The 26746-nt window shown below is 50.0% G+C and overlaps 1 protein-coding gene and 1 long non-coding RNA gene across 6 annotated transcripts in view; one reads left to right on the top strand and one right to left on the bottom strand.

Annotated features, from left to right (window-relative positions):
* LOC103348125 (uncharacterized) overlaps positions 1-26746 on the bottom strand; it is a 221776-nt gene that overhangs the window by 30401 nt on the left and 164629 nt on the right. For 2 of the 4 annotated variants that reach the window (XR_011389319.1, XR_011389322.1), the window contains exon 6: positions 15738-15820. The exons of 1 other annotated variant lie outside the window; for it this stretch is intronic. This is a non-coding gene — a long non-coding RNA (uncharacterized lncRNA). Of the gene's footprint in view, positions 1-15471; positions 15821-26746 lie in introns of those variants that run through there. One more of the 4 variants, XR_011389318.1, reaches the window with a different exon arrangement.
* The window catches only part of ANXA13 (annexin A13), a 62573-nt gene that overhangs the window by 10081 nt on the left and 25746 nt on the right, over positions 1-26746 (top strand). For both annotated transcript variants that reach the window (NM_001082119.1, XM_008255642.4), the window contains 1 exon segment: positions 15759-15834. In NM_001082119.1, the coding sequence (NP_001075588.1) occupies positions 15759-15834 (76 nt within the window).

Here is a 26746-nt window from a genome sequence, read left to right as displayed (position 1 = left end):
CTGACCTCAACTCAACTCTTTCTCCTAGTTACCTAATCCCAGCACTCATCTCTCAGATTTGTCTTCTGGGTCTTTTTGCAAAACACATTCAAGAGAGAAAGACATTTTGGTCCACTTCCAAGCTTCCCTGTTGTGTAGCCACAGTTACACTAAAGGTGACCGGAGCCTTTAGTCAGTACCAGTGTGCCATTTGCCAGAAGCTCGGCCTTCCAAGTTTCTTTAAAGTATCCTGTTGACAGAGTTGCTACAACCCTTAGGTGGGTTGTAGACCTTTGTCACATCAGACCCTGGCAGTATTGACATTTGTATTGACATTTGTGCCTAGATAATTCTTTGTTGTGGAACACTGCCCTGGGCATGGCAGGATGCTTCTCAAAATCCTGGCTTCTATCACTAGATATACACCTGCATATTGTGACAACCAACATGTCTCTGGACACTGCAAGTTGTCTCCTAGGTTGGCTGAGACCCAGACCTCAGGTGGGAAAGTAAGGCAGAAGATGGCCCCAGGATGTCTTTATCTCTTTAGATCTCCACATGCCACTACCTATTCCTGCCCTCTGGCCCAGGCACTCCCTCACATAGATTCCCCTCGCTTATCGCAAGGGAAAAGCCAACCCCTGAGATTGACCCTTGTCCTTCTGTCCAGGACACCAGCAGCTGAAAGGCAGCAGTTTTTCCCCCAAAGGCTGAAGTCCCATTAGTGACTTCTGATGGCTAGGGTGGGAAGGGTTTCAGTGTGGAACAGCAAGGGTGCTGCCGGGCTGCTGAGCTCCCGCCTTCCCTACTAAGTGAACAGTGCTTACCTGGAAAGACGCGGAGTGAAGCGAGCACAGGTCAGCGGTCTCACCACCCGTCTGCTTTGGTGCAGCCTGAACAGGGCTCCCTACTGGGTCTCCCTACGCCAGACCTCAGAGCATGGCAGGCAGGCCACATTGCTTATGCTTCTGAGGACATATGCTCGTCAACTCTCAGTGAGCTTACATCCCATAAACCCATCGCAAGTTGAAAACATTTTCAGTAGAAAATGCATTCAAGACGCCTAAGTTACTTTGCACCATAGCTTGGCCTCATTGCACACTGTAGAGCGTTGGTTTCTCCCTCTCAGAAGTGGGGCTGACTGGGGTCTGCACAGCATTGCCATAGACAATTGAACTGTATGCTGTTGACCCCAGAAGAGATCACAACTCAAAATTTAATCTACTAAATGCTACCACTTTCACACCAACAAAAAGTTGAAAAATCTTAAGTGGGACCCTCATAAGCCAGGAACCCCCATAAATCAGAAACCATCTGTGTAATGTCAGCACCTTCAAGGAGCAATGGTGCCTACTACTTTAAGGCAATAGATGTTGAAGGGTCCTGAGGTCAAGTCTCCCTGCTCCTGCCCAGCCCCACGGTCACCCCTGATACGTAGATATCAGACAATGTCAGGCACAGGCTGCCTGCTGCAGGACAGTCAACCCACGGAGACAAGAGTTGATGCCAAGAAATAGGCTTATTCAACAGGCTAGCAATCTTCAGGGGGCGGGGAGGGAAGCAGACATTGTCAGTCTGTAAAGGGCTTTTCCCAACTTGCAAATCATCAGGAAGACTTTTAAAAGGAAAAGGGGAACTGGCAGAGGTTAGGGGAGACAATGGGTGCTGCTGATTGATCGCCAGGCAGGTTCCCAGGTCAATTCTGACAACCGTCCAATTACATGGAGGTTCCTTTGACATAAAGCTGATGGCTGTAAACTCTTGGCGGGGCAGTGGTGTTGTTTAAAACTAGGCTTGGTGGTCACATATTTCTTCTCTATCTGAGGTCTGCCATTCTAGTCCCTCTTGTCAGTCCCTAGAATTCCTTTTTCTTTCTTTTTTTAAGATTTATTGGGGACGGAGCTGTGGCATAGCAGGTAAAGCTTCCGCCTGCAGTGCCGACATCCCATATGGGTGGTGGTTCAAGTCCCGTCCCGGCTGCTCCACTTCTGATCCAGCTCTCTGCTATGGCCTGGGAAAGCAGTAGAAGATGCCCCAAGTCTTTGGGCCCCTGTACCTGCGTGGAGGACCCAGAAGAAGCTCCTGGCTTCGGGCTTCGAATCAGCTCAACTCCGGCCATTGAGGCCAATTGGGGAGTGAACCAGCAAATGGAAGACCTCTCTCTCTCTCTCTGCCTCTCCTTCTCTCTTTGTGTAATTCTGCGTTTCAAAAATCTCTTTTTAAAAAAGAGATTTAGTTACTTATTTATTTGAAAGGCAGAGTTACAGAGAGGCAGAGGCACAGGCACAGGCAGAGAGACAGAGAGAGAGATCTTCCATCCACTGGTTCATACAATGGCCACAATGGCCAGAGATGCACCAATCTGAAGCCAGGAGCCAGGAGCTTCTTCTGGGTCTCCCACACAGGTGCAGGGGCCCAAGGACTTGGGCCATCTTCTACTGCTTTCCCAGGCACTTGGGCCATTTTCTACTGCTTTCGCAGGCCATAGCAGAGAGCTGGATTGCAAGAGGAGCAGCCAGTTTTCAAACCGATGCCCAGGCACTGCAGGAGGCGGCTTTACCGGCTATGCCACAGCACCGCCTCCCCGTCCCCCCACCCCCCTCCAGAATTCCTGAGCAAGCATTATTCATTTGTTGAATTCAACAAACATTCTGATTCGCTCCAAGATCAATAGTTAACATTTGTTCACTATAACGTGACAAGGAAAGGACACATTCTCTTTAGAGCTGCAGGTGCATGACTGCCTAATCACAAGGGAGGAGTATGAAAAAGGAAAGAAAGGGGTATTCCTTATAGTTACAGCAACACAAACAATCCACAGAACAGAGCCTAAGCCAGTGTGTGCTTCCGGAAAATTAACTAATGTACCAATCTTCATTAAAGGTGCCAAAATGCCAAAAATGTAATTCCAATGTAGGACAGGTGTCATTTTTTAATCTAAAATTCTCACCCATTTTTCAGACAAAAGGGCATATGTAAGAAAATCATGTTTCACTTGGATCCAAATAGATGTTTTTCTACTTTCACACTTTATTTGGCAAACTACGCAAACATGACTACAGATTTAAAGTGATGGCCAACACTGAGCAATCCTACATGTCACATTAACACTGCATCTCCAGACAGAGGGGTCAGCTTCTAATAGGGTGTGAGTGGGAAGGGAGCCTTGCACTGGAGGAACAAGCGTTGCTGTTTGCTGGTGCGATCGTGGAGAATCCTAATGACCACTTAGCAATGACTCGATGGTAAATAATAAATATTCCCGGAAGATTTAAACTGTGCTCACGAATACTCGACAGAGGAGGCTGCAAGCTTTTTTCTATTATGTAGCTCTACTTTTTGCTGTGACAAACATTTAAGTGTATTTTGATTGAAAATAAAACAAAAACCTAGCTAGATTTTTTCCTCAAATTTCTTGTCCCAAGGAAACCATGCCCAGGAAACCCTCAGCTTAATGAAACCAGGGTGTTGCCAATCACCCAGATGTAACTGGCTCCTTTATTCTGTTTCCAATGGCTTGTAAGTCTCCTCTAAACATGAATGTGGAAATGTCACCAGGATATTCTCTGGCTCCAAACTTGTGAACTTTAATACTTTGCATTCATCTTATTAATTGGCTTCAAAGTGCAAATGAGTTACCAGTTAGAGATAAAAGAACCTTGTCCTGAGAGAAGGGAGGAGAGTCTGGACTTTTCCATAACAAAGTAGGTGACCCCGGACAGGTGACTTACCAACCAGGCCTCGGATTCTTCATCAGTAAAATGAGGGGATTGGATGCATTCGTGATTCCCAAACTTCAAACTTAGTGCAACCTTCCTGGTAGTTAGTGGATATGTGTCAATATTCTTCCATTGTTCTGTTAATGGTTTCCCTTAAATCCACTTATTTTTTGAAATATGAATCATTTCTCTTAAAAGGAAACTTTATATTAGTAACCTTAAAGGGAAACAAATATTAATCGGCATAAATGTAGATAACCAAGCAAAAGCAAGAAGAATGCGCTAGATTCTAGCTAAATTTATCATCGCCAGCTAAAGGCTCAGATCCTGTGGGCTGTCCTCTGATTTGACAAAGATTCATTTGCATGGGATAGGCGGGGTCAGCAAAATAAAATCTGAAGCTTTGCAATGCCTCTGTCTCAAGTACTTTACCACTGTAGTATAAAAACAATCATCCACCAAATCTAAAGGATTCGCTGTTTGTGTTCCGATACAACTTTATTTAAAAAACAAGTGATGGAGGGGCAGAGGTGGACGCAGCAGCTATGCCCCTCCTGGGATGCCTGTATCTCACATAGGAGTGCCAGGGTCTGTGTCCCAGCTCGGCTTCCAATATCAGCTTTCTGCTAATGTGCATCCTGGCAGGTAGCAGATAATGGCTCAAGTACTTGGGTCCCTGTCACTACCCAGATTGAGTCTGGGCTCCTGAATTCAGCCTGGCCAAGCCCTCACTGTTGCAGGCAGTGAACCAGTGGATGGAAGGTCTCTGTATTTCTGTCACTCTGCTTTTTAAATAATTCTTTCTTAATGATGGGTCGGATATGGCCCACAGTCGGTGTAGTTTGCCAGCTGGGTCATACACTATCACTAGGCAAAGGCATAATCAGAAGAATTGGGAAAGAATTTTAAAAGGGATTACTTTCCCAGCTGGAGGTCAAATGCCTCCAGGGCTCCATGTCACATATTTGGAAAAATGGGGGCTGAATTTCTACTGTAAGATTTTTTTTAAAGACTTATTTTATTTATTTGAAAGGCAGAGTTACAGAGAGAGGGAGAGAGAGAGAAAGGGAGGTCTTCCATCTGCTGGTTCACCCCCCCAAATGGCTGCAACAACCCTGGAAATGGGCTGTGCCCAAGCCAGGAGCCAAGAGCTTCTTCTGGGTCTCCCATGTGGGTACAAGGGCCTATGCACCTGCGCCATCCTCTAATGCTTTCCCAAGTGCATTAGCGGGGAGCTGGATAGAAGTGGAGCAGCCGGGACTTGAACCAGTGCCCATATGGGATGCTGGCACTGCAGGAGGCAACTTTACCTACTACGCCAAGTGCCAGCCATGAGATTCTGATTTAGCAGGACAAATGGGTTGAAATTCAATGATTCTGGCATGCAACTAGAATTGAAAAGCGACTATTTTAGCCAGTTCATCTTGAGTTTAGACAGTTCCTCTTCCCCAGGCTCCATTACGTCCTCTGTGGGGTATTAATTCTCAGAGCCCCGTACTCTTGCTCAAATGATCCACCTCTGAGCCTTTCCTGCCACTTCCCCAGCAGTTTCACCATCACTCATGATTCCTGTTCTTCCTCCAGGTGGGGTCTGCTTGGGCCCTCCCAGACACCCTGGTTAAGTGCCCTGTTCCCCTTTCCATTCTCTCTGGCTCCTCCTCCATCATTCTTAGCTCAAGATGTCTAGCTGGAGAGGCCTTCTCTTTCCTCCTCTGTCCCCACGACCACCACTGAGCCCTGCCGTTGATGGAAAGCAGAGCAAGGCCAAGATGCAAAGGAAAAGGCACGCAGTCCATTCCGTAATACACAAAGGAAAAGCCTTGCTCCTGTGGAAGGGAAGAGAAGCGCCCAGTGCCCGCGAGAAGAGCTGCTCGGTCCATTCAGCTGAGCTTCCATTAATCCACAGACGTTGACCAAGGGCCTACCCTGTGCCAGTAGCTTTTGGCTGTCGTTGATTTCAGTGGTACTAGTGTGCCAGGCACTGTGCCAGGTGCTGGGACGTGACAATGCCAGTGGCAAGGATCTTGCTCCCAAGAGGCTTACATTCCAGGGAGGGAGACAGACTAGTGCAGGAGTACAATAATGTAATTTGAGGGGGTCTGATAAAATTTTCTGGAGTGTAAGCACAAAAGGGAGAGTGAGTAATATGCTAAGAAATGCCTGCCAATCAGCTTTCTGGGAGAAGTAAAGCCTGATCGTTGGTGTTTGCAGAGTTCTGTGGGGTAAATACTTCCACTGTGGCTGATTTCAAGTTCTTAGCATGATCTCACTGAACACAGAGTTGGGACAGATGCACCCAGTTGGCTCTTGCAAGCTTCTAAAGTCAGCTCCAGCTCCAGGGATCGCCCATGCCTATCCACCTGGAACTACCCCAGTTCTTTCACTGAAAGTCCCACCTCCCAGAGAAGCCCCTCCATTGCGGGTAATCCGTCGGCTGCCTTAGCTCCACTACACCCTGGGCCGAAGGCCCTCAGTTCTTCCCTGCAGGGTCAGGAGTGGCTTCAGAAGTGAGGTGAGGCTTCAGCACACTCCCCGAGCTTCTGTAGATAATCCCCGGAACACTAGTGCCAATGGAATCAATGACAACCAACATCTACTGAAAGCTTGCAAGTGCCATGAGGCTCCATGGCGCCAGCCCCAAGCTCCTCTGGTCCCCTGAGAACTCAAAAGCTACATGAGGCCATCATCCTGGCCCCTCTTCCCCCACTTCACACAGGTGGGCGCCTTGGGAAAAAAGACAAATCAGCAGTCAATTTGCACAGGTTCTGCCAGGGAAAGAGTACTGACATTTTATCTATGAAAATTGTTAATTCATTAGGCTGAGAGCAAACCTTGGCCATCTCATCAGCCTATGCCCTTTCAGTCTCCAAAGCGCAGATTGAACCCCCTGGCACGCTATGGCCCTTCAGCTACAGATCTCTCTTTCTTCACCACACTGAGGGCAAGATGTTCTAGAAAAGGGGAAGCTAGAAGGGTTGGGGTGAGATGGGGGGAGCAGGAAGTGCTCTGGGAGTTCGTTGAAGGCAGAAAGGCCAATTTCTCTGCTGCCAGTTCTGGGTTGTTGTAAGGAAACCACCCTAGCCATTTTTCTCACACTGTCGTTGTTAATTTCCCAAAGATGCTCTGTGTGGGGCGGCTGTTGGTCCCAGCTGATGGATGAGAAGCCAAACACACGATGCCATTTAAATCAGAAGCCATGCTGGGGACAGAGGTTGACACAGAGCCCCGGGCAGGCACACTTGGCACACGGGAGATGGCTGCCCATTTTGCCTTGCAAATACTGGTCACTGGCCTCCATTTTCCATTGTGCCTCCTATTCTCTCACCAGGAACGCTTCTCAGTCCTACAGCTGGCAAGGGGTTCTTGGCTTCCCCAGTCAGTGGACAGGTCTCAGGCCTCAGTGAGTATTTCTGTAAAAGACCAGCTTTCTGAGAGGTTGATTGAACTTTTCTATTATTAATATTTTTTTAAAAAGAACAGTAATTTTGACAGGGACCCAAAAACTCAGAGAAGTCACTTGGCGAGCTCCTAGAACCAGACTGTACAAGTCTGATTCCTCATTCCATCCCAGACCCCTTGGGTGACATGGAGCAAGCTATTATCCTCCCTATATCTTGATATTCTCATCTGCCAAATAAGAGGTAATAATACTCACCTCCTAGGGTTGCTGTGAGCATTAAATGAGTTATTATGTGTAAGTCTGCACCTGTGCCTGGCACATAATAAAAGCTCTATATCCTCAATTTTGAGTTTTTCTCCCATAAATTTCACTTAGACTTTTAGTCCTTATTATTATTTATTTATAAGAGCAAGGTGGTTTCTTACTTAGGATAAAAATATGTAATCAGCTACTTTGGGGTCACTCTAGCACAGAGTTTTCAGGTGCCATACAAAGTTCCATGGAAGGGGCTCTTTCAACACTCGACAGGAATCCATCCAGTCAAGATGGAAGGAAATAACAAAAACATCCCTGAGCACTCGCCATGCGCCAAGTAACTGCAAGTGCTCTTGATACACAACCGAGGTCCCATCAGAACCATCTTTCAGGCGGGAAAACAGAAAAGATGAGGGGAAAATAGCATCACTCTTGGTTCAAGGGTAGACACATACAAGAGAGGAGGGGGAACAGCTGTGACCACAAAGAAGTTGCTTCTGCAACTCTATCATGCCCTTAAAATCCATGCAAGGTAGATTGACAACAGAATATCATTCAGCCGTGAAAAAATCAGGAAATCCTTCCACTGTGACAACTGGAGTGAAGCTGGGAGACACCATACTAAGTGAAATAAGCCAGCACATAGGGAGCAAGACTACACGACTCCACGTATATGAGACCCTATAAAAGTAAGACTCATAGAAGGAGAGAGTGGATCAGCAGTTACCAGGAGCCGGAGGGTGGGGGAAACAGAGAGCTGTGGATCAGAGAGGGCAACGCTTCCATTATGCAAAATGAATTTGCTGCAGCCAGCTGCTACACAGCAGGTACACTTAGCCAGCTCTGCTTTACTAAATACGTGCTTTTATATATATATATATATATATACACACATATATATTCCAAACTCATCAATCTGTATTAAATATGTACAAGTTATTGTATCTCAATTACCCCTCAATAAAGTGCTTAAATTTTTATCCAGGAATTTCATATAAAAAACTATCCCGATAAGACAGTTTAGTCAGAATTGCAACACTGACCACCCCCTGCCAGGTGCCATGAACTAGCCTTGGCAATGATCACGGGTAGCACTGAGGAGCATCCAGGTGGTCTGAGGCTCTGCCCAGCACAACTCGCACCCGCCTCCATCTCGCACCTGCTTACCAATGCCAGGCCACCACCTGGTTCTAATCCTGACCCTGAGCTCTCATCTCCTCAGCCTCTTCCTCCTCCTCTCATGCCAGTTCAAACAGCAGCTCTCCCCAGAACAGCGTGCAGCGAGCCCTCTGCCCTCTGCTCTCCGGCACTTCCCAGGAGCCCTGCTGGCCCAGGGCCTCGATACCAGGCAACCACTTTCAAATATTTACCGAGGAGAGTTCAGCAAGCCAGGGTTTCAGAGGAACTGCGCTGGAAATATTAATCAAAGCGCCACTCCCATTGCATTTGGATAATAGCTCAGCGTGTACAAAGGACCCTTATGACCTTCTGTCACTGAGTACCCCACCTCCTGGATGCTGCCAGCGCAGGGCTCACCGTAACCACCTGGCACCTTGCTACCGCATCCCACACACAACTCACACTACCCCGTGAGCAGGGCCATCTCGGCTTTAAAGATGAACTGACAAAGCTCAGGGAGGGGGCAGCTCGCTGGGGACCACGCACAGCAGCAACTGCACATCGTAGGTCTGCCTCCCTAGGCCACACAGTGGGGACCATGACAGCACATTAGATCCAATCATGCTGGCCCATCTCCGGGGCAAGTCCTTCCCTCACCTCTATCCCTCTTGTTTTTTTCTGCTGGCTTAACTCCTACTCCTCTCTGAGTACCAGCACAAATGTCAACTCCTCTGTGAAAATGGCTTTCCCCTGCCAGTCATTTGCACCCAGAGCACTGATAATATCACAGTGCAGTTGCTGTTTACCTGCTTGTATCTTCATTTCCCTGGGGACAGGGACAGAGCGCTGTGTCCGCTCACCTGCGATAGGGTTGGAGGCTCAAGACAGTACCTGTGTGCCGAAGCAAGGGAGAGGAGGAGGAGAAAGAGAAGGGACGAACCACTGGGAGAAGTCTGATTTACCTGCGATGCACTTTTTTTTTTTTTTTTTTTTTTGACAGGCAGAGTGGACAGTGAGAGAGAGAGACAGACATAAAGGTCTTCCTTTGCCGTTGGTTCACCCTCCAATGGCCGCCGCGGCCGGCACACTGCAGCCAGCGTACCGCGCTGATCCGATGGCAGGAGCCAGGTGCTTCTCCTGGTCTCCCATGGGGTGCAGGGCCCAAGCACCTGGGCCATCCTCCACTGCACTCCCTGGCCACAGCAGAGAGCTGGCCTGGAAGAGGGGCAACCGGGACAGACTCGGCGCCCCGACCGGGACTAGAATCCGGTGTGCCGGCGCCGCAAGGCAGAGGATTAGCCTAGTGAGTCGCGGCGCCAGCCACACTTCTCTTAAATGAACTCACGTGTCTCTCAGGAGACAGTACGTCCTGACACAGGTCCCGGGCTTGATGCTGCTAGCCAACCAGAAAACCAGGACACCAGGGCTGAGGAGTATGTGTGCACTCAAGGTCATGTTCCCCAAAACTCGGTGATTTTATAATACATAGAACAAGCAACTGGCAAACCATTTCCCTTAGCGAACTCCACAAATGCCCTCCCCGGAGGTTGCTGCAACCTGGAGGAAGGTTTGCCTAGAATGTTCCATTGCTGTCATGAATTGAGACTGCCTTGAACTGGACTGGGACAGAAGATGCTGGACTGGAGGTCTGCTTTTCCACCCTGGTCCTGTGAGCTGAGGTGGGGGCGGGGTCTCAGGAAGGTGACACAGAGTGAGCTTCCTGCTGGGTGGCGCCCCTCTGAAGCAGGCCTGTCGCTGAATCATTTCACAGAGCGTGTCCAGCGTTCTTTCTGCCCGCGTGATGCTGCTCCTAGGAGAACAGCCTCGTGATTGATTTTCTGTGCTACCTCCCTCAAGAGAAACGGGTGCTTGCTTCCTCGTCTTAGACGGGGGAGCCTAGAGACAGAGAGTGGCACGGAGACCCACTCAGAGGAAGAAAACCCGAGCTCCAAGTCCCCAGCTTGCTCTGCCCAGGGGTGTCTCTTACCGACTTGACTGCGTTTGCTTCCCGCGCGAGCCTGATCCACTTGGACGATGGCAAGCGCCTCGCCAGAGTTGCAACCCACTGAGAGCCTCACCTCCCGGGAGCTGGGAACTCTCACCCAAATGAAACCGCTCAAAGGGGGCGGCACGAGGGTGTCACTCAAGCCCCTGGACTCACCAGCCTGACTTTTGAACCATCCTGGTGAAATACATGCCTGGAACTCCGGATCCAGGCTGTGGGTGATTGGTGAGACTCCGATCCTTGCAGGGGCATTCACACGATGAAAACTCAAACAACAAGGGTCTTGAAACATTCTGGAAAACTCACTGCTGATCTGCCTCCCACTAAGACTACCTATGCTTTAAGCCCAAGTTCTCCACACAGTCTCATTTCAGATGCTTCGCATGAATGACTTCATTTAAATTCTCCCAGGGAGGCACTACTATTATCCCTATTTACCATGAGAAAGCCACAGCACAGACAGGCTCTGTTATTTGCCCAAGGTCACACAGGTAACAAGCGATCATGCTGGGATTTGAACTTGGTCTGTCTAGAAAGGTATGTTCTTAAACTTGACTGCTGTACCTTTGCTGGCCGGCTATCATAAATGATGATATTGTTTGGGGCACTGTGATATATTTATTCAACAACTTTGGAAAATAGATAGATAGATAGATAGGTAGGTAGGTAGGTAGATAGATAGATAGATAGATAGATAGATAGATAGATAGATAAAATGTGCCAAACTGAAATTTACAGAAAGATAGCTTTATGAAATCTTGTAAATATCATTGCAAGACAGAAACCCAAGAGATGGTCTGAGAGAGCAGAGAAAGGACTGATATTTAGGTAGCCCCCCATCTATCTATCTGGCCCTGGAAGTGTTATCTCTTGTAAGCCTCAAACTCCACGAGGTAGAGACTCTCCCCATTCTACAGATGAGAAAATAGTGGCTTGGAGGCTAATGGCCCAAGTTCACATGGCTGCGGAGCAGAGGAACCGCTTCAAAGCAGGGTTCCTGTGGGCTCCAAGTCCAGATCCTATAACCATCTTTATTGATAGCTCGTATTTCCCGCAAATTTGATCTCTTTCTTGAGTGTCAGTGCAAGAGTTGTGAAAAAAAAAATAGAACAAGGAAATCTGCTCCGTCTCTGTTACACCTCAGAGCCGAATGCAAATGGGGTATCCATGCCCAGCGCCTTTGGGTCTCAAAACCAAATCTCCCCATTAGCAAACAGACCTGAGGCCCCACAGCCGGTGCCAGTCCTGCGAACAATGAACAAAGCATGTGGCCCATCCTGGAGAAGGAGTTCCTTATCCAGCTCATCTGAACAAGCCACAGGACAATGCTGGCAGTCAACACTGGAAGTCCCTGATAAATACGCCCGCTGTGGACAGCCCAGGCACACAGCAGGGAAATTTCCAGACTCTATTCTCTCTCTCACTCCCACATCAAGGAGCAAGTCCGGATTCTCTTCCTAAGCAGATTAGAGAAGCCAGCAAACATGGCCAGTGGTGCTTCCTGCGAGAGCCGGAAGTCTGTGACTTCACCTGCCCTGTGGATGGCAGGGCCTCCGATGTAAACTCGAGACTCCTGCCTTAAATTATTTGCTTGGCTAAAAGACAAACAGTAAGCACTGCTGTCGTCTGCACCCCTAGCACGTGGCTCAGCACTCTCCCCTTGCACGCCCATGGATCAGTGTTAGTCTGCACCAAGGAACACTTCATTGACTCATTTTTGGCCTTGGGGAAACAAACTGAATGTGTCCCTAGGGTGCTTTTGCCTTCCCTCACCTCTCATAATTCTCCCGCTATTTATATCAAAGAACAACTTTCCTAAAACTGGAAGAGACAAGGGTGGGAACGGCGTTTTGTACCTGCCAGGTCCTGGCCCCCTCTCAGCCATTTCTTGGCCAGGTGACCCGAAACAAGTTTCTGCTCAGCCTCTCTGTGCCTCCGCAGCTTCTTTGTGTAAGTGAGGAGGAGGTGCCCCTCGGGGGTGGGGGATGCAGCTCTGAAACCTCCAGCAACCTCAGCTGGATGCCAGCCCCCAGCCCTCAGCCTGGGCCTCACCTATACGCCGTTCACCCAGCTCCGGGTCTCTGTGTCTGCTCACCAGCTGTGAAGTGGGATGGGTAAGCGGTGTCCTGGTAAAATCCCTGCACCCATGAGGCTGACCCTACCTACCGAATGTTTATGGATTACCCCGTGCGTGGGAAACCTCTGCCCTCTGGCTCAGTACTACCTCACTTCCTGAGCCCTCTGTCATACTTCTGATGGAAGGCAAAGACGCCACACGCTCTTCTGAGACTGCAAGGCCATCCCCAGAGAAGCAGCTCCTCCAGAATTTGATCAGAAAGCAGGTGGGCTTCCTAAGTGTGCAGCCTGAGGGTCCCGCAGGGCCCCACACCCTGAAGGTCCCTGCGTTTGGCTCAGTGTGCTGATGTCACCACATTGAAATTCGCAGTGCATCTGAGCAAGGAGCCCGACACTGAGTCCCACAAAATACATAACTGTCCTGCCAACAAGCCTTTAAAAGCACCAATAGTTTCCTTTTACCCCACAAAAGATTTGGATAATGAGAACGGGATACCTCACTCCTTTGCCTCAACATGTGGGCCAGAGGCAGAGTGTGGTGTCAGGACGTATGCTGAGCTGGGTGCAGTCCTGTGTCCTGCACGACCTTGGGCTAGTTCTCTAACTTGGCTGCCCCTAGGTCTCCTCACCTGTCAGGTAGATTACTAACACCTACTCTTCCCTATGCATGAGGCAGAAAAGGCTGTCAACTGCCTGGCAGGTGGCAGATGTCCAAGAAATGTCCATCCGCTCTGGGCTTGTTTCAGTAGTAGGTACTTCAAGCTGGACAGCGCCCTCACGTTCCCAAAGGTAGTAGGGTGATACGGGGCCTGGAGACTGGCTCTGGGAGTCTAATATTCTCCCTTATCTAAAGCCTAGAAGCCAGCACTCCCCCAGTCCGTGCATGTTAGGACACTCTAGGTTGCAAGTGCAAAAACCCAAGCCACGCTCGCTTAGACAAAGGAAAAGTTCGCTAGGTAATGAAACCGGGGAGGATAGGATTACAGGCACTGCTGTATCTAAGGTTTACACAATAGTATTCAGTCTCCACCTCTCCCTTCCCTTCCCTTCCCTTCCCTTCCCTTCCCTTCCCTTCCCTTCCCTTCCCTTCCCTCCCCTCCCCTCCCCTCCCCTCTCTTCCCTTTATGTACTGTTCAAAGCCACCCAGACACACAGTCTCTCAGCAAGTGCAGTAGGGAAAGACATGCATCCCTCTCAGGGTATGAATCAAGAGAAACACTAACAGATCCTGCTTGGATTACATCCCCACTCCTGAACAAGTCACTAGCACCGGGGCACAGGGTCCAATTCCACATTAGCCCCAGAGGGCCAGGCACTGAGGCTCAAGCCTCATGGCTGACAGCCCTAGTGGCCCTATAAGAATGGGGGAAAGGGAAGTAGCCCAAAGGATAGGACAGTGCCAAGCAGATACACGTAACGTGGCTCCTGGGCCATGTGTGCTTTCCTGTTCATGCAACCGCGGCCAAAGGATGTGAAAGCAGGGAGAACAGTTTCAGGGTGGGGCTGGTGCACAGTAGCTCTGAATCACCTTCTGTGAAGGATGGGGAATCTCCAATGGACATGAGGCACTTCGCAGAGGTAAAGAAAGGCAAAGAGCTGAGAAAACTCAGGGTGTGTTCAAGACTACTGGATGCACAGCTGCCATTAGCTGGTAGTGATGTATTTTTAATAGTGCTATATTCATTATTAGGTACCCTCTGCTTAGGCAAGTGAAAATTGTTTTCCATTTCCATGCTAATAGAAGTTTCATTCTTTTTGTAGGGTTTTAAGAAGCTACTTTTTATTAAATATATTTATGAGTTGCCATGATTTTTCTCAAAAAAATTTATTTTATTTACTTGAAAAGCAGAGTTACAGAGGAAAAAGGAGAGCCAGAGAGGGGGGGGGGAGGGGGAGGGAGAGAGGGAGGGAGGGAGGGGGAGAGAGAGAGAGAGAGAGAGAGAGAGAGAGAGAGAGAGAGAGAAAGAGATCTTCCATCTACTGGTTCACTTTCCAAATGGCTGCAATGCCCCAGGTCAGGCCAGGTCAAAGCCAGGAGCCAAGAGCTTCATCCAGATCTCCTACGTGGGTGACAGGGGACCAAGCACTTATGCCATTTTCTGCTGCTTTCTCAGGCACATTAGCAGGGAGCTACATGGGAAGAGGAGCAGCTGAGACTTGACCAGTGCCCATATAGATGCTGGCATCAGAGGCAGTGGCTTCAGCCTCTATACCATAACACTAGCCCCAAGCATGCGATATTTTGATAAATGTATACACTGTGTAAAGTCCAGTCAAGGTGAATATATCCATCTCCTCAAATATCTAACATCTCTTTTGGGCAAAGCATCCAGAATCCTATCTTCTAACTTTCTCTTTTCATGGACAAATGCACAGTACTTTATCTATAGTCACCCTACTGTGCAACAGAGGGCTAGAACCTCCTACTACCAGCCAGCTGTAAGTTCACAGCCATTCCTCAACCTTTCTCCATCCTTCCCAACCAACTCCCTCCCCGGTCTCCAGTAACCACCATTAGACTCGATTTCTATGAGTTTTTTTTTTTTTTTAACTATTTTAAGTTAAAAGCAAAAATCAGTTGAAAGTAGTAATATAGACCTCAGTAACTAAAGACCAGTTGGGGCATATAGTATGCCAATGGGTGAAGCTCAGTACATAAAGAGGCCCTTTTCTGCCCCAAAAAACCCATGCTCTTGCTTGGTCATAGAGTATCTCAGCAAATTCGGCAGCATCTCACCGTAGGGATGACAGAGGTCTACAGTACCAAATGAATCTGTAATCAGAGCCAGGAGCTCTCAGTCTCTGGCAGGCAAAAGTTATCCCCTGGACATACTTGGGTCTTGTGGCCAAAGGGGAAAACCAGCCCTCTGTGACACTGGAGCACTGCGTTTTCTCTGTTTCAGACACAAATACACAAAGCTGGGGTTGCTATGAAAATTGCTCCTTGCAGAGCTGGCCAGACCAATTGTACTTGAGGACAGAGGTGGCCATTCTCTTACGGTCATCCAAGGCCAGCTGGCCGTGAGGAGTACCAGCCACCGGGCCAGAGTTTCCCCTGCTGATTTCCACGTGTGCCGATGTGGGGAATGGCAGCGGGTCCCTTGTCTGGCTGACTACTCAGTCTTGCAGTTAGCTGCAAATTTCAGCCAGAGATGATTTAAGTCTACCTGTATTGTTTACTCACTTTTCCCATTATTTTCTCCAGGCCAAAGCGAGAAGTCATCAGGGTTTTGATGTGGATCGAGATGTCAAAAAGCTGAACAAAGCCTGCAAAGGAATGGGTATGAAAGATGTTTTGTTTGCTAATTGGCTATTTTGAAGTTGATTAAACCTGACTCTCACAATCACCTTCCCTTGGTGTTAAGACGTTGACCCCCATTGACCTCCCATTGACCTCCCGTTGACCTTGTGTATTCCACACTAAAGTTGGTCATGCCTAACGATCTCTTCATTAAAGATCTCAAAGTTATTAGATTCTATTGCTGTTCAAGATACTACATCACAGTTTCTGGTTGGATACTGTGACATTTCATTTGCCCTTGAAGTAAGGGAAACTTCACGTGAAGCGCAGTGCATACACTTCTAGTGTGGTCTACACCTCTCCTGTCTCCGCCATGGGAAGTGGTGGGAGTGAGATCTGGTGAGAGTGGCACCAGCAGGACCTGGAAGGTGCACCGAGGAATAGACCAAGTGAATGCAAAACAGTGGCCAAGGTGGAGAATCTAGGGTCAAAACTGGAAGAAGCTATATACATTCAGGCCTAAGAATAATTGCATGGCCAAGGGTAAGGGACTAAGTGAGAGGGCTGGAGTAAGGTAAATCCTGGACCAGGGTGGAACCAGGGGGAGAGCATCTAGATCTAAGGCCCTGCAGAAGGGCTCTGGGATTCCCCAAGGCCATGGCTGAAACATGTTTCTAATCCCAGGAGCCTGCAAGCACAAATAAAAGGATTCACCTTGAACTGGAGGGGGCGAGGAGCTGGGATTGGGAGCTGGAAGAGATGCACTCATGGGTACTGTCAGGGTGGACGTGCAGGTTGTCAAGCCTGGTAACCTGAAGCTGCTCAGAGAGGGGAGGAGAAGTATCTACTGAAGAGAGAGGTTTGGTAACCGAGGGTGGAGTGTTGGAGGGGGTTAGGAATAGCTCTTAGGAAGCCAAGAGGGGGCTCGTGAGCAGTACAGAATGCTGATGCCCACTTGAGCGGGGCTCCAGCCCACCCGGGGAATTTGATTTTCTCCTGCAGCCTCAATGGAAGCCATGGGTGTGAGATTGACTTAGGTTTGCTGATCCCAAGTTCCAGAAGAACAAGCAAGTGAGGGTGTCAAAGGGAACATAGAGGTCAGGGCCCCAAATCAGTCAACTTCTGGAATTTTCATGTTCACATTTATGGAGAAAACTGTAAGGTTTCAGACACTGGGCCAAGCACTTTACATGTAAAATACCATTAAGTTATCCTCACAATTCTACCTGCCAAAACTAAGGCCCTGACAAGACAAGCAACACATGCGAAGTCAAAAAGCCAGTACACAGCAAATGCTGGGTTTGGATTCATTCTTCTTGCTTACCCCAAATTCTGCAAATTTAGAGTCATCTCAACAGGGCCACACCCACACAGCAGCCGTAGTGGAGGGGAGGGGACCCAGAAGACACTACTCAATGCCATTAACAGTCAGAGGGGCCATCGGAGTTCACAGGCTGTTTCGCTGAATTATTATTTGTCTTATTGCAATATAATTCACATAATCCAAACTCACCCCTTTGCAGAGTAGAATTTAGCAGGTTTTGGGATCGTCACAGGGTGGGGCAGCCAGAGCGTTTTCATCACCCCAATAGAGAAAGCCTGGCACCAGGAAATCAGGAAACTACTTCCTGTCTCTAAGGTTCTGCCTATGCTGTACATTTCACATAAACGGAGGCAGAGGAGATGCAACCTTTCACTCGCGCCTTCTTCTACTCTGCATAATGTTTTGCAAATCCAAGTGATAAAGGTTTACTTAAAAGTAGATTTAGGCTGGTGCTGCGGCTCAATAGGCTAATTCTCTGCCTGCAGTGTTGGCACCCCAGGTTCTAGTCCTGGTCGGGGTGCCAGATTCTGTCCCGGTTGCCCCTCTTCCAGGCCAGCTCTCTGCTGTGGCCCGGGAGTGCAGTGGAGGATGGCCCAAGTGCTTGGGCCCTGCACCCTATGGGAGACCAGGAAAAGCACCTGGCTCTTGGCTTCAGATCAGCGCAGTGCGCCAGCCGCAGCAGCCATTGGAGGGTGAACCAATGGTAAAGGAAGACCTTCCTCTCTGTCTCTCTCTCTCTCTCTCACTGTCCACTCTGCCTGTCAAAAAAAAAAAAAAAAAAAAAAAAAAAAAAAGGAGTAGATTTAGTGGAGATTTGCTTTCCTAGGAAGGATGTCATAATAGAATAAATCCGACCTAACCTTCCTTGTGTGGCTTCAGAGGAAAGAACTGGGACCCGTGGTGGAAGCTGTTTTTGCTCCATGATGAGGAACTAACCCCGGAGTAGTAGGCCTTGCCCAGGAAATGCTGAGGAGTCCCAAGGGTGTCGGAGTCAGGGAAGATCTGGTAGGGCAGCAATAGAAGGGATGTCTACATATTAGTGTTCTTGAGTAAATCAGAGAGAGGGAGAGAGAGGGGAGGGAGTGGGAGGGAGAGCATGCCGCACAGGGAACAAAAGATGACAAACAGTTGTCTGGTTTGAGGGCAGGAGAGGGCGGCTCAGGAGGACGGCTCCTTGCTCACAGCCGCGCGCTTGTGCTTGGACAGCAGCCTTCAGGAGGCCGGCTTGGCTGGGTGGGGAAGTAGCGGGATGTTTACAGCTCCAAGTGTTGCTGAATGGCTGAGCTGGCCTTCCAGGTGGTTTCCAAGCAAAACGGCCCAGCTGCTGTTTTGCGAATTCCTGACACCTGGACTTGGCACAGAGCTAGCGGCTGGAGCGGCTGTGGGGATGATTCAGTCACGGTCAGTGATGAATTCTCGTATTCTCAGCCACCCTGTGAGTCCAGCTTAATGGGCCCAAGTGGAGCACCTGCTGAATGCCAAAGTCACACAAGAGCCTCTCCCCCTTGTGGATGAGGCCACGAGGTGGCATCCACCGTGTGCCGGGTGCTAAGCTGGGTGCCACACATGTTCCTTGTTTGATCTTCCCAGCAGCCCTGGAAATGTGGTGTGATCAGAACTCCTGAACCCATGAGAAATGCTGCGGCTCAGCAATTCCCAGCCGTGTTCCAGATCATCAGGTTATGACATGAGGGCCAAGCCAGTAGAGACTGGGAGAGCTTTGATTGGTTGAAGGTCTGGAATCCTACTCCTATTAAGTACAAGCTATAGCTAAACTGTCTTATTGGCAAAATTTGCCTGCAAAACCATGCGCCCACCTCATTGATCTATCAGCCTTGTTGGGGTTGGATTTAAATGGCTAGGGCAATGTTGTCCAAGAGCCACACAAGGGAGCTATTTGGGTCACTTAAAATTGGTGAGAAGCCAAATTTTGAAAGGAAAAAAAAGCATGTGAAACACATTATATTGATAATACATTGTCGTTAACCCAATTTTAAATCTAGACAATTCCTTTATTAGGTAATCAACACAAACATACTAATGAGCTAATTTATAAACCTGCTTTTCACATTAACTTTTGGAAATCTAGCACCTACAGTACACTTAAAAAACATTTCAGTTTGGACCAGCCCCATTTCCTGCACTCAGTAGCCACACATGGCAAGAGCTGCTAGTATGGACAGAAAAGTCCAGAAGCCCTGCATAGCAAATAGATGATGTGCCCTCCCTCAGCCCCCAAGTCAGGCTAATACCAGCAGATAATATTTAATTATCCTAAATGACACAAAGTGTCCAGATTTCCTGGTGTCCTAAGCACCTGCTAGGTTTGGCTTGTGGGTCCCTTAGACCAGCCTCCCACCCTGTCCCTGCCGCTGATGCTGGTGCCAGCCCTTACTCTCGGGGCCCCAGACTTCCCCGGTGCTCCCTCCCCAGCTCCCAGGCCCCACCTAGACAGGTCTGTCCTTTGCAGCATCCCATCAAGGGCCTAGTGAGAAGAAGGCCTTACTCCTGAGTGCATGAGCTGCAGGGCCCAGTTTTCCTGCTAAGCAGGTGAAGTGGCTTCTTAGTCAGGTGCATCCCAGTCATTATTTTTTTTTAATTTATTTATTTGAAAGGCAGAGTTGAGAGAGAGAGTGTGTGTCAGTCTTCCATTCACTGGTTCACTCCCCAAATGGTCACAATGGCTGGAACTGAGCTGACCTGACCTGAAGCCAGGAGCCAGGAGCTTCCCCTGGGTCTCCCATGCAGGTGCAGGGGCCCAAGCACTTGGGCCATCTTCTCCTGCTTTCTCAAGTCATAGCAGAGAGTTGGATCAGAAGTGGAACAGCCGGGACTCAAATCAGTGCCCATATGGGATGCCGGCACTGCAGGCAGGGGCTCTACCCGCTATGCCACAGTGCCGGCCCCACCAGTCATCATTAATATGCAGATTCCGACTCAGAATCCTGCGGGGTAAGGGGCATCTCAGAGCTTGCATTTCCGATAGACTCCTAGGTGAGGCTGAGGCCGCTGGTACTGGAACCAGGCTTCAGAGAGCAGGCTCAGGTCCGCCTGAGTCCTGGGAGGTTAAGCCACTCTGCTCAAGCCACACCTTTGCAGGAACAGGACCAAGACTAGAACTCAGAGCTCAGGACTCTCAGCTGGGCTGAGAAATCCTGCACCTCAGCCCCCGCTCTGCCACCTACTGGCGCCATGGCCTTAGTCTTCTCATCTGCCAAATGGAGCAAATACCTCGCCTCATGGAGGAGGCAAGGGTGGAGGAGGCAGCAGAGGGCCTGAGCCCTGCTGGCCTCATTAGTGGCCGGTTTCCTGTGGAGCAGGTTACGGATCTCCCGAAACCACTCCGAGCCAGATGGGAGTGCTCACCCAGCAGGCCCGCGCCTGCTCTCTTGTTGAGGATGTACTGGGTTGAATGAGGCCTCCCAAAAACACGTCCACCCTGGACCCATGGGTGCAGTCTCATTTGGAAAAAGGGTCTTTGCAGATGCAATCAAGGGCCCTGAGAAGCAATCATCCTGGATTGCCTGAGCGGGCCCTGAAGCCAATGACAAGCATCTGAGACAGACAGAGGAGAAGCCCACGTGGAAGGCCGCATGAAGATGGAGGCTGAGGCTGAGGCTGGACAGAAGCAGCCACAAGCCAAGGAACACGAGGTGCCCACGGCCAAGAGCTGAAAGAGGCAAGGGACAGCGTCCATGCAGGAGCCTCTCCTGGGACTGTGGCCGCACCAGCGCCATGATTTCTTCTGTCTTCCGGCCTCTGGAACTGCGCAGGGATAGATGGCTGCTGCTGGAAGCCACCAAGGTTGTGGGGATTGACTCAGCAGCCTTGGGACAGAAACAGAGAGAGAAGCCAAGAGCCGAGAGTGGCTCAGCAGGCAAATTCCCCCAAGTCAGTGTCCTTCTCTGTCGCCCCTGCTGCCCCATTCCCAAAGGAGAAATGAGGGACAGGCCAACCCATGGAGTGCAGGGGGCAGGGTGGCCCCAGGCACCAGAGCCGGGGCTGTGGCCTGCGGGGCTCAGCCAAGCAGTCCAGGGCTGGCACGTAGGGTCCAAGGGGATGCTGAGGGCCTGCTACCAGCTCGGATCCCTTATGCAGCACTCGGGCCCCTGGGCCTTCAAACCCAGTGACCTCCATTCAGCTGGAGCCTGCCTCAGAATCTTCCCAGAAAACTGCTGTGGCCTGGGCACTTCCTGCGGCTGAGTCACTGGGCTCTGACCTCTGCGGGGCCCTCACTGCATCCAAGCACAGGCAGGAGCCAGGGGCCTTCTGCTCTGGCTCTTCAAAGGGTCTTTCCCAGCACCACTGGGGACTGGCCCCTGTGCCTCACACCATGGCCAATGTTTACAGGAAACTGTTCGGTGACACTGACTGCTTAGATGACACGCATCTTGTGCAATGTAGAATGAGGTCATCCACATCGTTCAGTACCAGGCTTCCTGGTCAAGTGCTGCAAACAGCTTCAGGATCAGCCTGGGCTCCGGGCTCAAAGGGCAAGGGGGAAATCCAGTGGTCAGTGTTATAGTCTCCCCCCACCAGGACGGCTGCTGGGCCCTTTCCTCCCCTCCCCTCTCCTCTTCTGTCTCTTTCTGTTTCTGTCTTTCTCTCTCTCTCAGCATTCCAGGCAGAAAAGTCTAAAAACTATTATTTTTCACATAGTAACTCAACTTCCCTGATGAGCCACCTGTGGGCTGCCTATAGCAACAGAGTCGAGAGGATTGTCTACTGGGCCTTGCTCCCCAAGGCCCATCTGAGTACCCCACGTGGTGACACCAGTGCAGACAGTGCTCTGTCACAGTGATGCACAAACTCCCCATTCATTCATTCACCAAGCACCGCATCAGCATTCATTCATTCACTCCTTCAGCCCGTCATCCGACCAACATTGAGAGCCTTCTGTGGGGTGCGGTGGCGAACAAAGCACCTTGCAATGCAAGCACTTTGCAATGCACCATGGTAGAGACAGGAAGAACAGGCAATGTGAGAGACACAGAGGGAGGGGTGCCTCCTTTGTCCAGAAAAGTCCGGGGAGTTGAGTCCTGAAGGAGGAGTAGACGTGAAAGTGAGGAGCAAGGCAGGGGGACCACCCCTGCAAAGACCCAGGGGTGAGAAGGTGTTGCTTCCCCAGGAGCTGCCAAGCACTTAGAGAGGATGGCAGGAACCCGGGAGAGGATGCGTAAGGAGGACGGATAAGGAGGCAAACTAAATCCAAAAGACTCCAATGCCCTAGTGCAGAGTTGAGATTTGATTCTGCACTTGCAGAAGCCTATACAGAAAGGCTGGGAATGAAGCACTGACTAAAGCAACCCACACTTCAGAAAGACTGTGCTGGGAGCAGTGACTAAGACTGGAAAAGATCAGAGCAGGGGCAGGCATGTGGCCCGGAGCTTCAGACGCTAGTTACGACACCTGCATCATACACTGCAGGGCCCAGGGTCAATAGCTGGCTCCACTCTGCTCAGCCTCGCTTTCCACTGATACAGAACTCAGCAGCAATGGCTCCAGTAATTGGTTCCTGCCAGCCATATAGGAGACCTGGATTTGTGGCAGGAAGTCTGGTGAGAGGAGTCTGAGCCCATGTCCTGGTGTCGATGAAGACTTAGGAGACCAGACACGACGGTGAGAGTAGAAGTGAAGTTTTATTTCAGCAAGGAAAAGAGAAGCTCTGAACAGTATGATCGGAGGGGCTGGTAGAATGGGGGAGCCCAAGCCGCTGAGGTCTCTCAGTCTAGGGGTATTTGTACATCTTTAGCACGTTATCTCCAAGGAGCAAATGCAGTGGTTGGCAGATATTTGTTGAGATGGGCTTCCAACCCATGTAGTGTGCACGTGCTCAGAGAGGCTGCAGCATGGAGCCAGACTGGCCTGCTTCTAGTCTCCACCTTCAACTTGGCCCGGCCCCATCACTGAGGGCATCTGGGGAATGAACCAGCAAATGGGAGCTCACCATCCGCCCCCCACCTCACATCTCAAAAATTAATAACAGTTTTTTTAAAAAAAAGAGATGAGAGCAAGACAGGCACCCCGGTGGGAGGTTGCCAGTAGCTCCACCAAGCAATGCAGCAGAAGCAAGAATGGAGAAGAATGGGCTCAGGAACACGGACGAGAAAGGCTGTCATGGCGACGAAGCAGAATTGGAGAGCAGGAAAAGGAGTGCCGAATGAGCCCCAGATTCCTGGCTGGCCCAACATGGGTGAATGGGCCACCTGGGGGCAGCAGGCTCCTTCCGACAAAGGCAACAGCCAGGATCCAAGCCTAAATGTCACGGCCCTCCACACGGACAGTCGGTGCATCCTGCAGGGAAAGGGAGGGGCTGGAGAGACATTTATGAGAACCAGAATCCCTTCTGAGGTGACACTTCTGGCACTCGGAAGTTTAGAAAAAATAGAAAATAATGTCACAGGGTAATCCGATACGCATTGCGTAGGCGCAGCTTTAAGAGGAAATGAAGAACAACAACATAAGTAACAGTTTTGGAGCCAAACCCAAACAAGGCAAGCAATGAACTCCTGCTATTTTTGCAAGCAAGCTCATCCTAGAATTTTCTGTTTCCTCAACTGGACTCAAAGAGCTAAATCTTCCCAGAATTACAGTGGCAGAAATAAGCCTCGAGATTATGGGATCAGTCCAAGGACACAAATCTAATGCCACACAGGGACCACAACATGGTTCTCCAACCCCAATGTCAGGGCTATTTCTTTTTTAAAAACCTTAATTAATTTTATTTGTTTGAGAGGTTGGTGAGTGGGACGAAGGAGAGAGAGAGAGAGGAATCTCCCATCCGCTGGTTCAGTCCCCCAGATGTCTGCAACAGCCAGGACTGGACCAGGCTGAAGCTGGGAGCTCGGAACTCAATCTGGGTGTCCCACGTGGGTGACAGGAGCTCAAACACCTAGGTCATCATTGCTGCCTCACAAGGCGCGCATCAGTAGAAAGCAGGAATTGGAAGCAGACCCAGGACTCAAAATCAGGCATTCCAGAATGAGACAGGAGCATCCCGAGGGACATCCTCACCCCCAGGCCAAATGCCCAGCCCCTGCCTAAGACCCCACCCTGCCTTTCCAAAGGTGGCTCTGTGGGGGTGCTGCCAGCACCGAGGTGAAGCTCACACACCTGCAGTTTCTGCCAGGGCCCCCCTGCCCCGATGCATCACCAGCAGGTCCCCTCCATCCTTCCCCCACACTCATGGCCCACATTTCCCTGCTTCCAAAATGCACAGGGCCCATCTCTCCACCCCTCAGCTCCCTACCTCCCAGCTGGGTAGCAGCCATCAGCTAGGTTCGACTCCTCCCATTCCATTCCAGAGTTACCATGAACACGCCCTTCTCGGGCAGGAGATCACGAGGGTGGGACGACAGCCAGCCGAGGCAGGGCCCTCCAGACCTCAGGCCCCTGTCTGGAAGCCTTGAGACACTGCTGAGAGCAACAGGTGCATGCATTTCTCGGGGTTGCCACAGCCAAATGCCACTGAGTGGCTTAAAGCTACAGAGCTCACAGGTCTGGAGGCCAGAAGCCCAACATCAGAGGGTCACAAGGCTACATGCTCCTTTTTGAAATCCATACATAGTTGTTTCATATTATACATTTGATAGGAACTTTTTAAAAAATGTTTATTTATTTGAAAGGCAGAGTTACAGAGAGAAGAGGAGAGGGAGAGACACAGAGACCTTCCACCCACTGGTTTCTTTCCAAATAGCCAGGACTGGGCCAGGACAAAGCCAGGAGCCAGGAGGTTCATCCAGGTCTCCCACATGGATACAGGAGCCCACGCACTTGGGCCATCTTGCACTGCTTTCCTAAGTGCATTAGAAGAGAGCTGGATCGGAAGCAGAGCAGACGGAACCTGAACCAGTGCCCATGAGGGATGTTGGCGCTGCAGGCTCTGGTTTGGCCCCAGCTGATGTAGCCATTTGGGGAGTGAACCAGCAGATAGAAGATCTCTCTCTCTCTCTGTCTCTAATTCTTTCAAATAAAATGAGTATTTTTTTTTTTTTTAAATAAAATAGGGTCTTTACAGAGGTAATCTAATTCAATGGGAAATCTGGAAACAGATGTGTAGAGAGGAAAGACAAGATGAAGACATACAGGAAGAAGGCCACATGGGCATGAGGGGTTGAAATCTTGCATCTACAAGCCAAAAAACGCCTGGGCTTGTTTGAAGCTAGAGGGAGCAAGAGACATCAATCAAACATGACAGCAGAACATTAGACGCTGTGAGACCAGTGATAATACCCAGCCTGAGCTCAGTGCATGGAGCCTGGCAAACAGTGTGGCCTGAGTGTTATGGGCTGGACCTGGAGAACAGGACGTGGACCCTGCCTTCAGGGAGCTTTCTGTCCACATGAGGCATCAAGACATCCTCAGAAGAGACGCAGAGCTGGGCAGGGTGGACGACGGCCAAGAGTTGCAGGGTCTCAGCTTCACATGACCTTTCTTTAAGAAAATCACTGTTGGCCGGCGCCGCGGCTCACTAGGCTAATCCTCCTCCTAGCGGCGCCGGCACACCGGGTTCTAGTCCCGGTCGGGGCGCCGGATTCTGTCCGGTTGCCCCTCTTCCAGGTCAGCTCTCTGCTGTGGCCCGGGAGTGCAGTGGAGGATGGCCCAAGTGCTTGGGCCCTGAACCCCATGGGAGACCAGGAGAAGCACCTGGCTCCTGCCATTGGATCAGTGCAGTGCGCCGGCCGCAGCGCGCCGGCCGCGGCGGCCATTGGAGGGTGAACCAACAGCAAAAGGAAGACCTTTCTCTCTGTCTCTCTCTCTCACTGTCCACTCTGCCTGTCAAAAAAGAAAAAAGAAAAAAGAAAATCACTGCAAGACAACTCAGCAGATGTTTGTTTGGAAAATACTGAGTGAAACCGTAATACAGTGAGCCCACTGGCACAGGGCTTCAATGCCAAGTGACACCTTCCTGTCACCAAAAGCTGACCATCCGCAGTAGGGTTTCCAGATCTCATTCAACTACCACCTTCTGTCATGTTTTATGCAACCTGAATGCTATTCTTAGCGTTTTTCTTTCAGTCAGCTCATTTTTAGCATTATCCCTTCACAAAACATCAGGAAGTTCCCCTTACAGTAAATGCATAACTACTGAGATAAAAAAGTCATCTGTCAACCGCCCCAAGTCACCTGTTGTGGTACGCATGGCACTGCAACTCAATAAACACAGATCTGGGGCCAGACAGGTCCACCTCCCCCGCTCACCCAAGCAAGACCGCACTAAGTGGCACTGTCAGCACACGGTGCCATTGAGTGACCACTCCCATGGCCCGAGCACCAGGCTCAGCACGTCAGACACATACAATCATGCAATCACCGCAGTGATCCTAGAGACGTACAAGGGTCTTCACAAAGTTCATGGAAATGCAGTGTGAAAACCTGCATGAAGTTCAAATTTATTTTTGTACTAACACGTACCTTTTAATTCCATTTCCACAAACTTTTTAAGGTTCTTGTACAATCAATATGCTATAGAAGAATAGTGGGAGCAGAATGTAATTCTTGAAGGTTTGTTAAAAAAAAATGCTTGGGGCCGGCGCCGCGGCTCAATAGGCTAATCCTCCGCCTTGCGGCGCCGGCACACCGGGTTCTAGTCCCGGTTGGGGCGCCGGATTCTGTCCCGGTTGCCCCT

The sequence above is a fragment of the Oryctolagus cuniculus genome, chromosome 6 (genome assembly GCF_964237555.1).
Source record: "Oryctolagus cuniculus chromosome 6, mOryCun1.1, whole genome shotgun sequence".
Classification (NCBI taxonomy): domain Eukaryota; kingdom Metazoa; phylum Chordata; class Mammalia; order Lagomorpha; family Leporidae; genus Oryctolagus; species Oryctolagus cuniculus.
The sequence above is the reverse complement of the archived record's forward strand: the minus strand, read 5'-3'. Positions and strand labels throughout refer to the sequence as shown.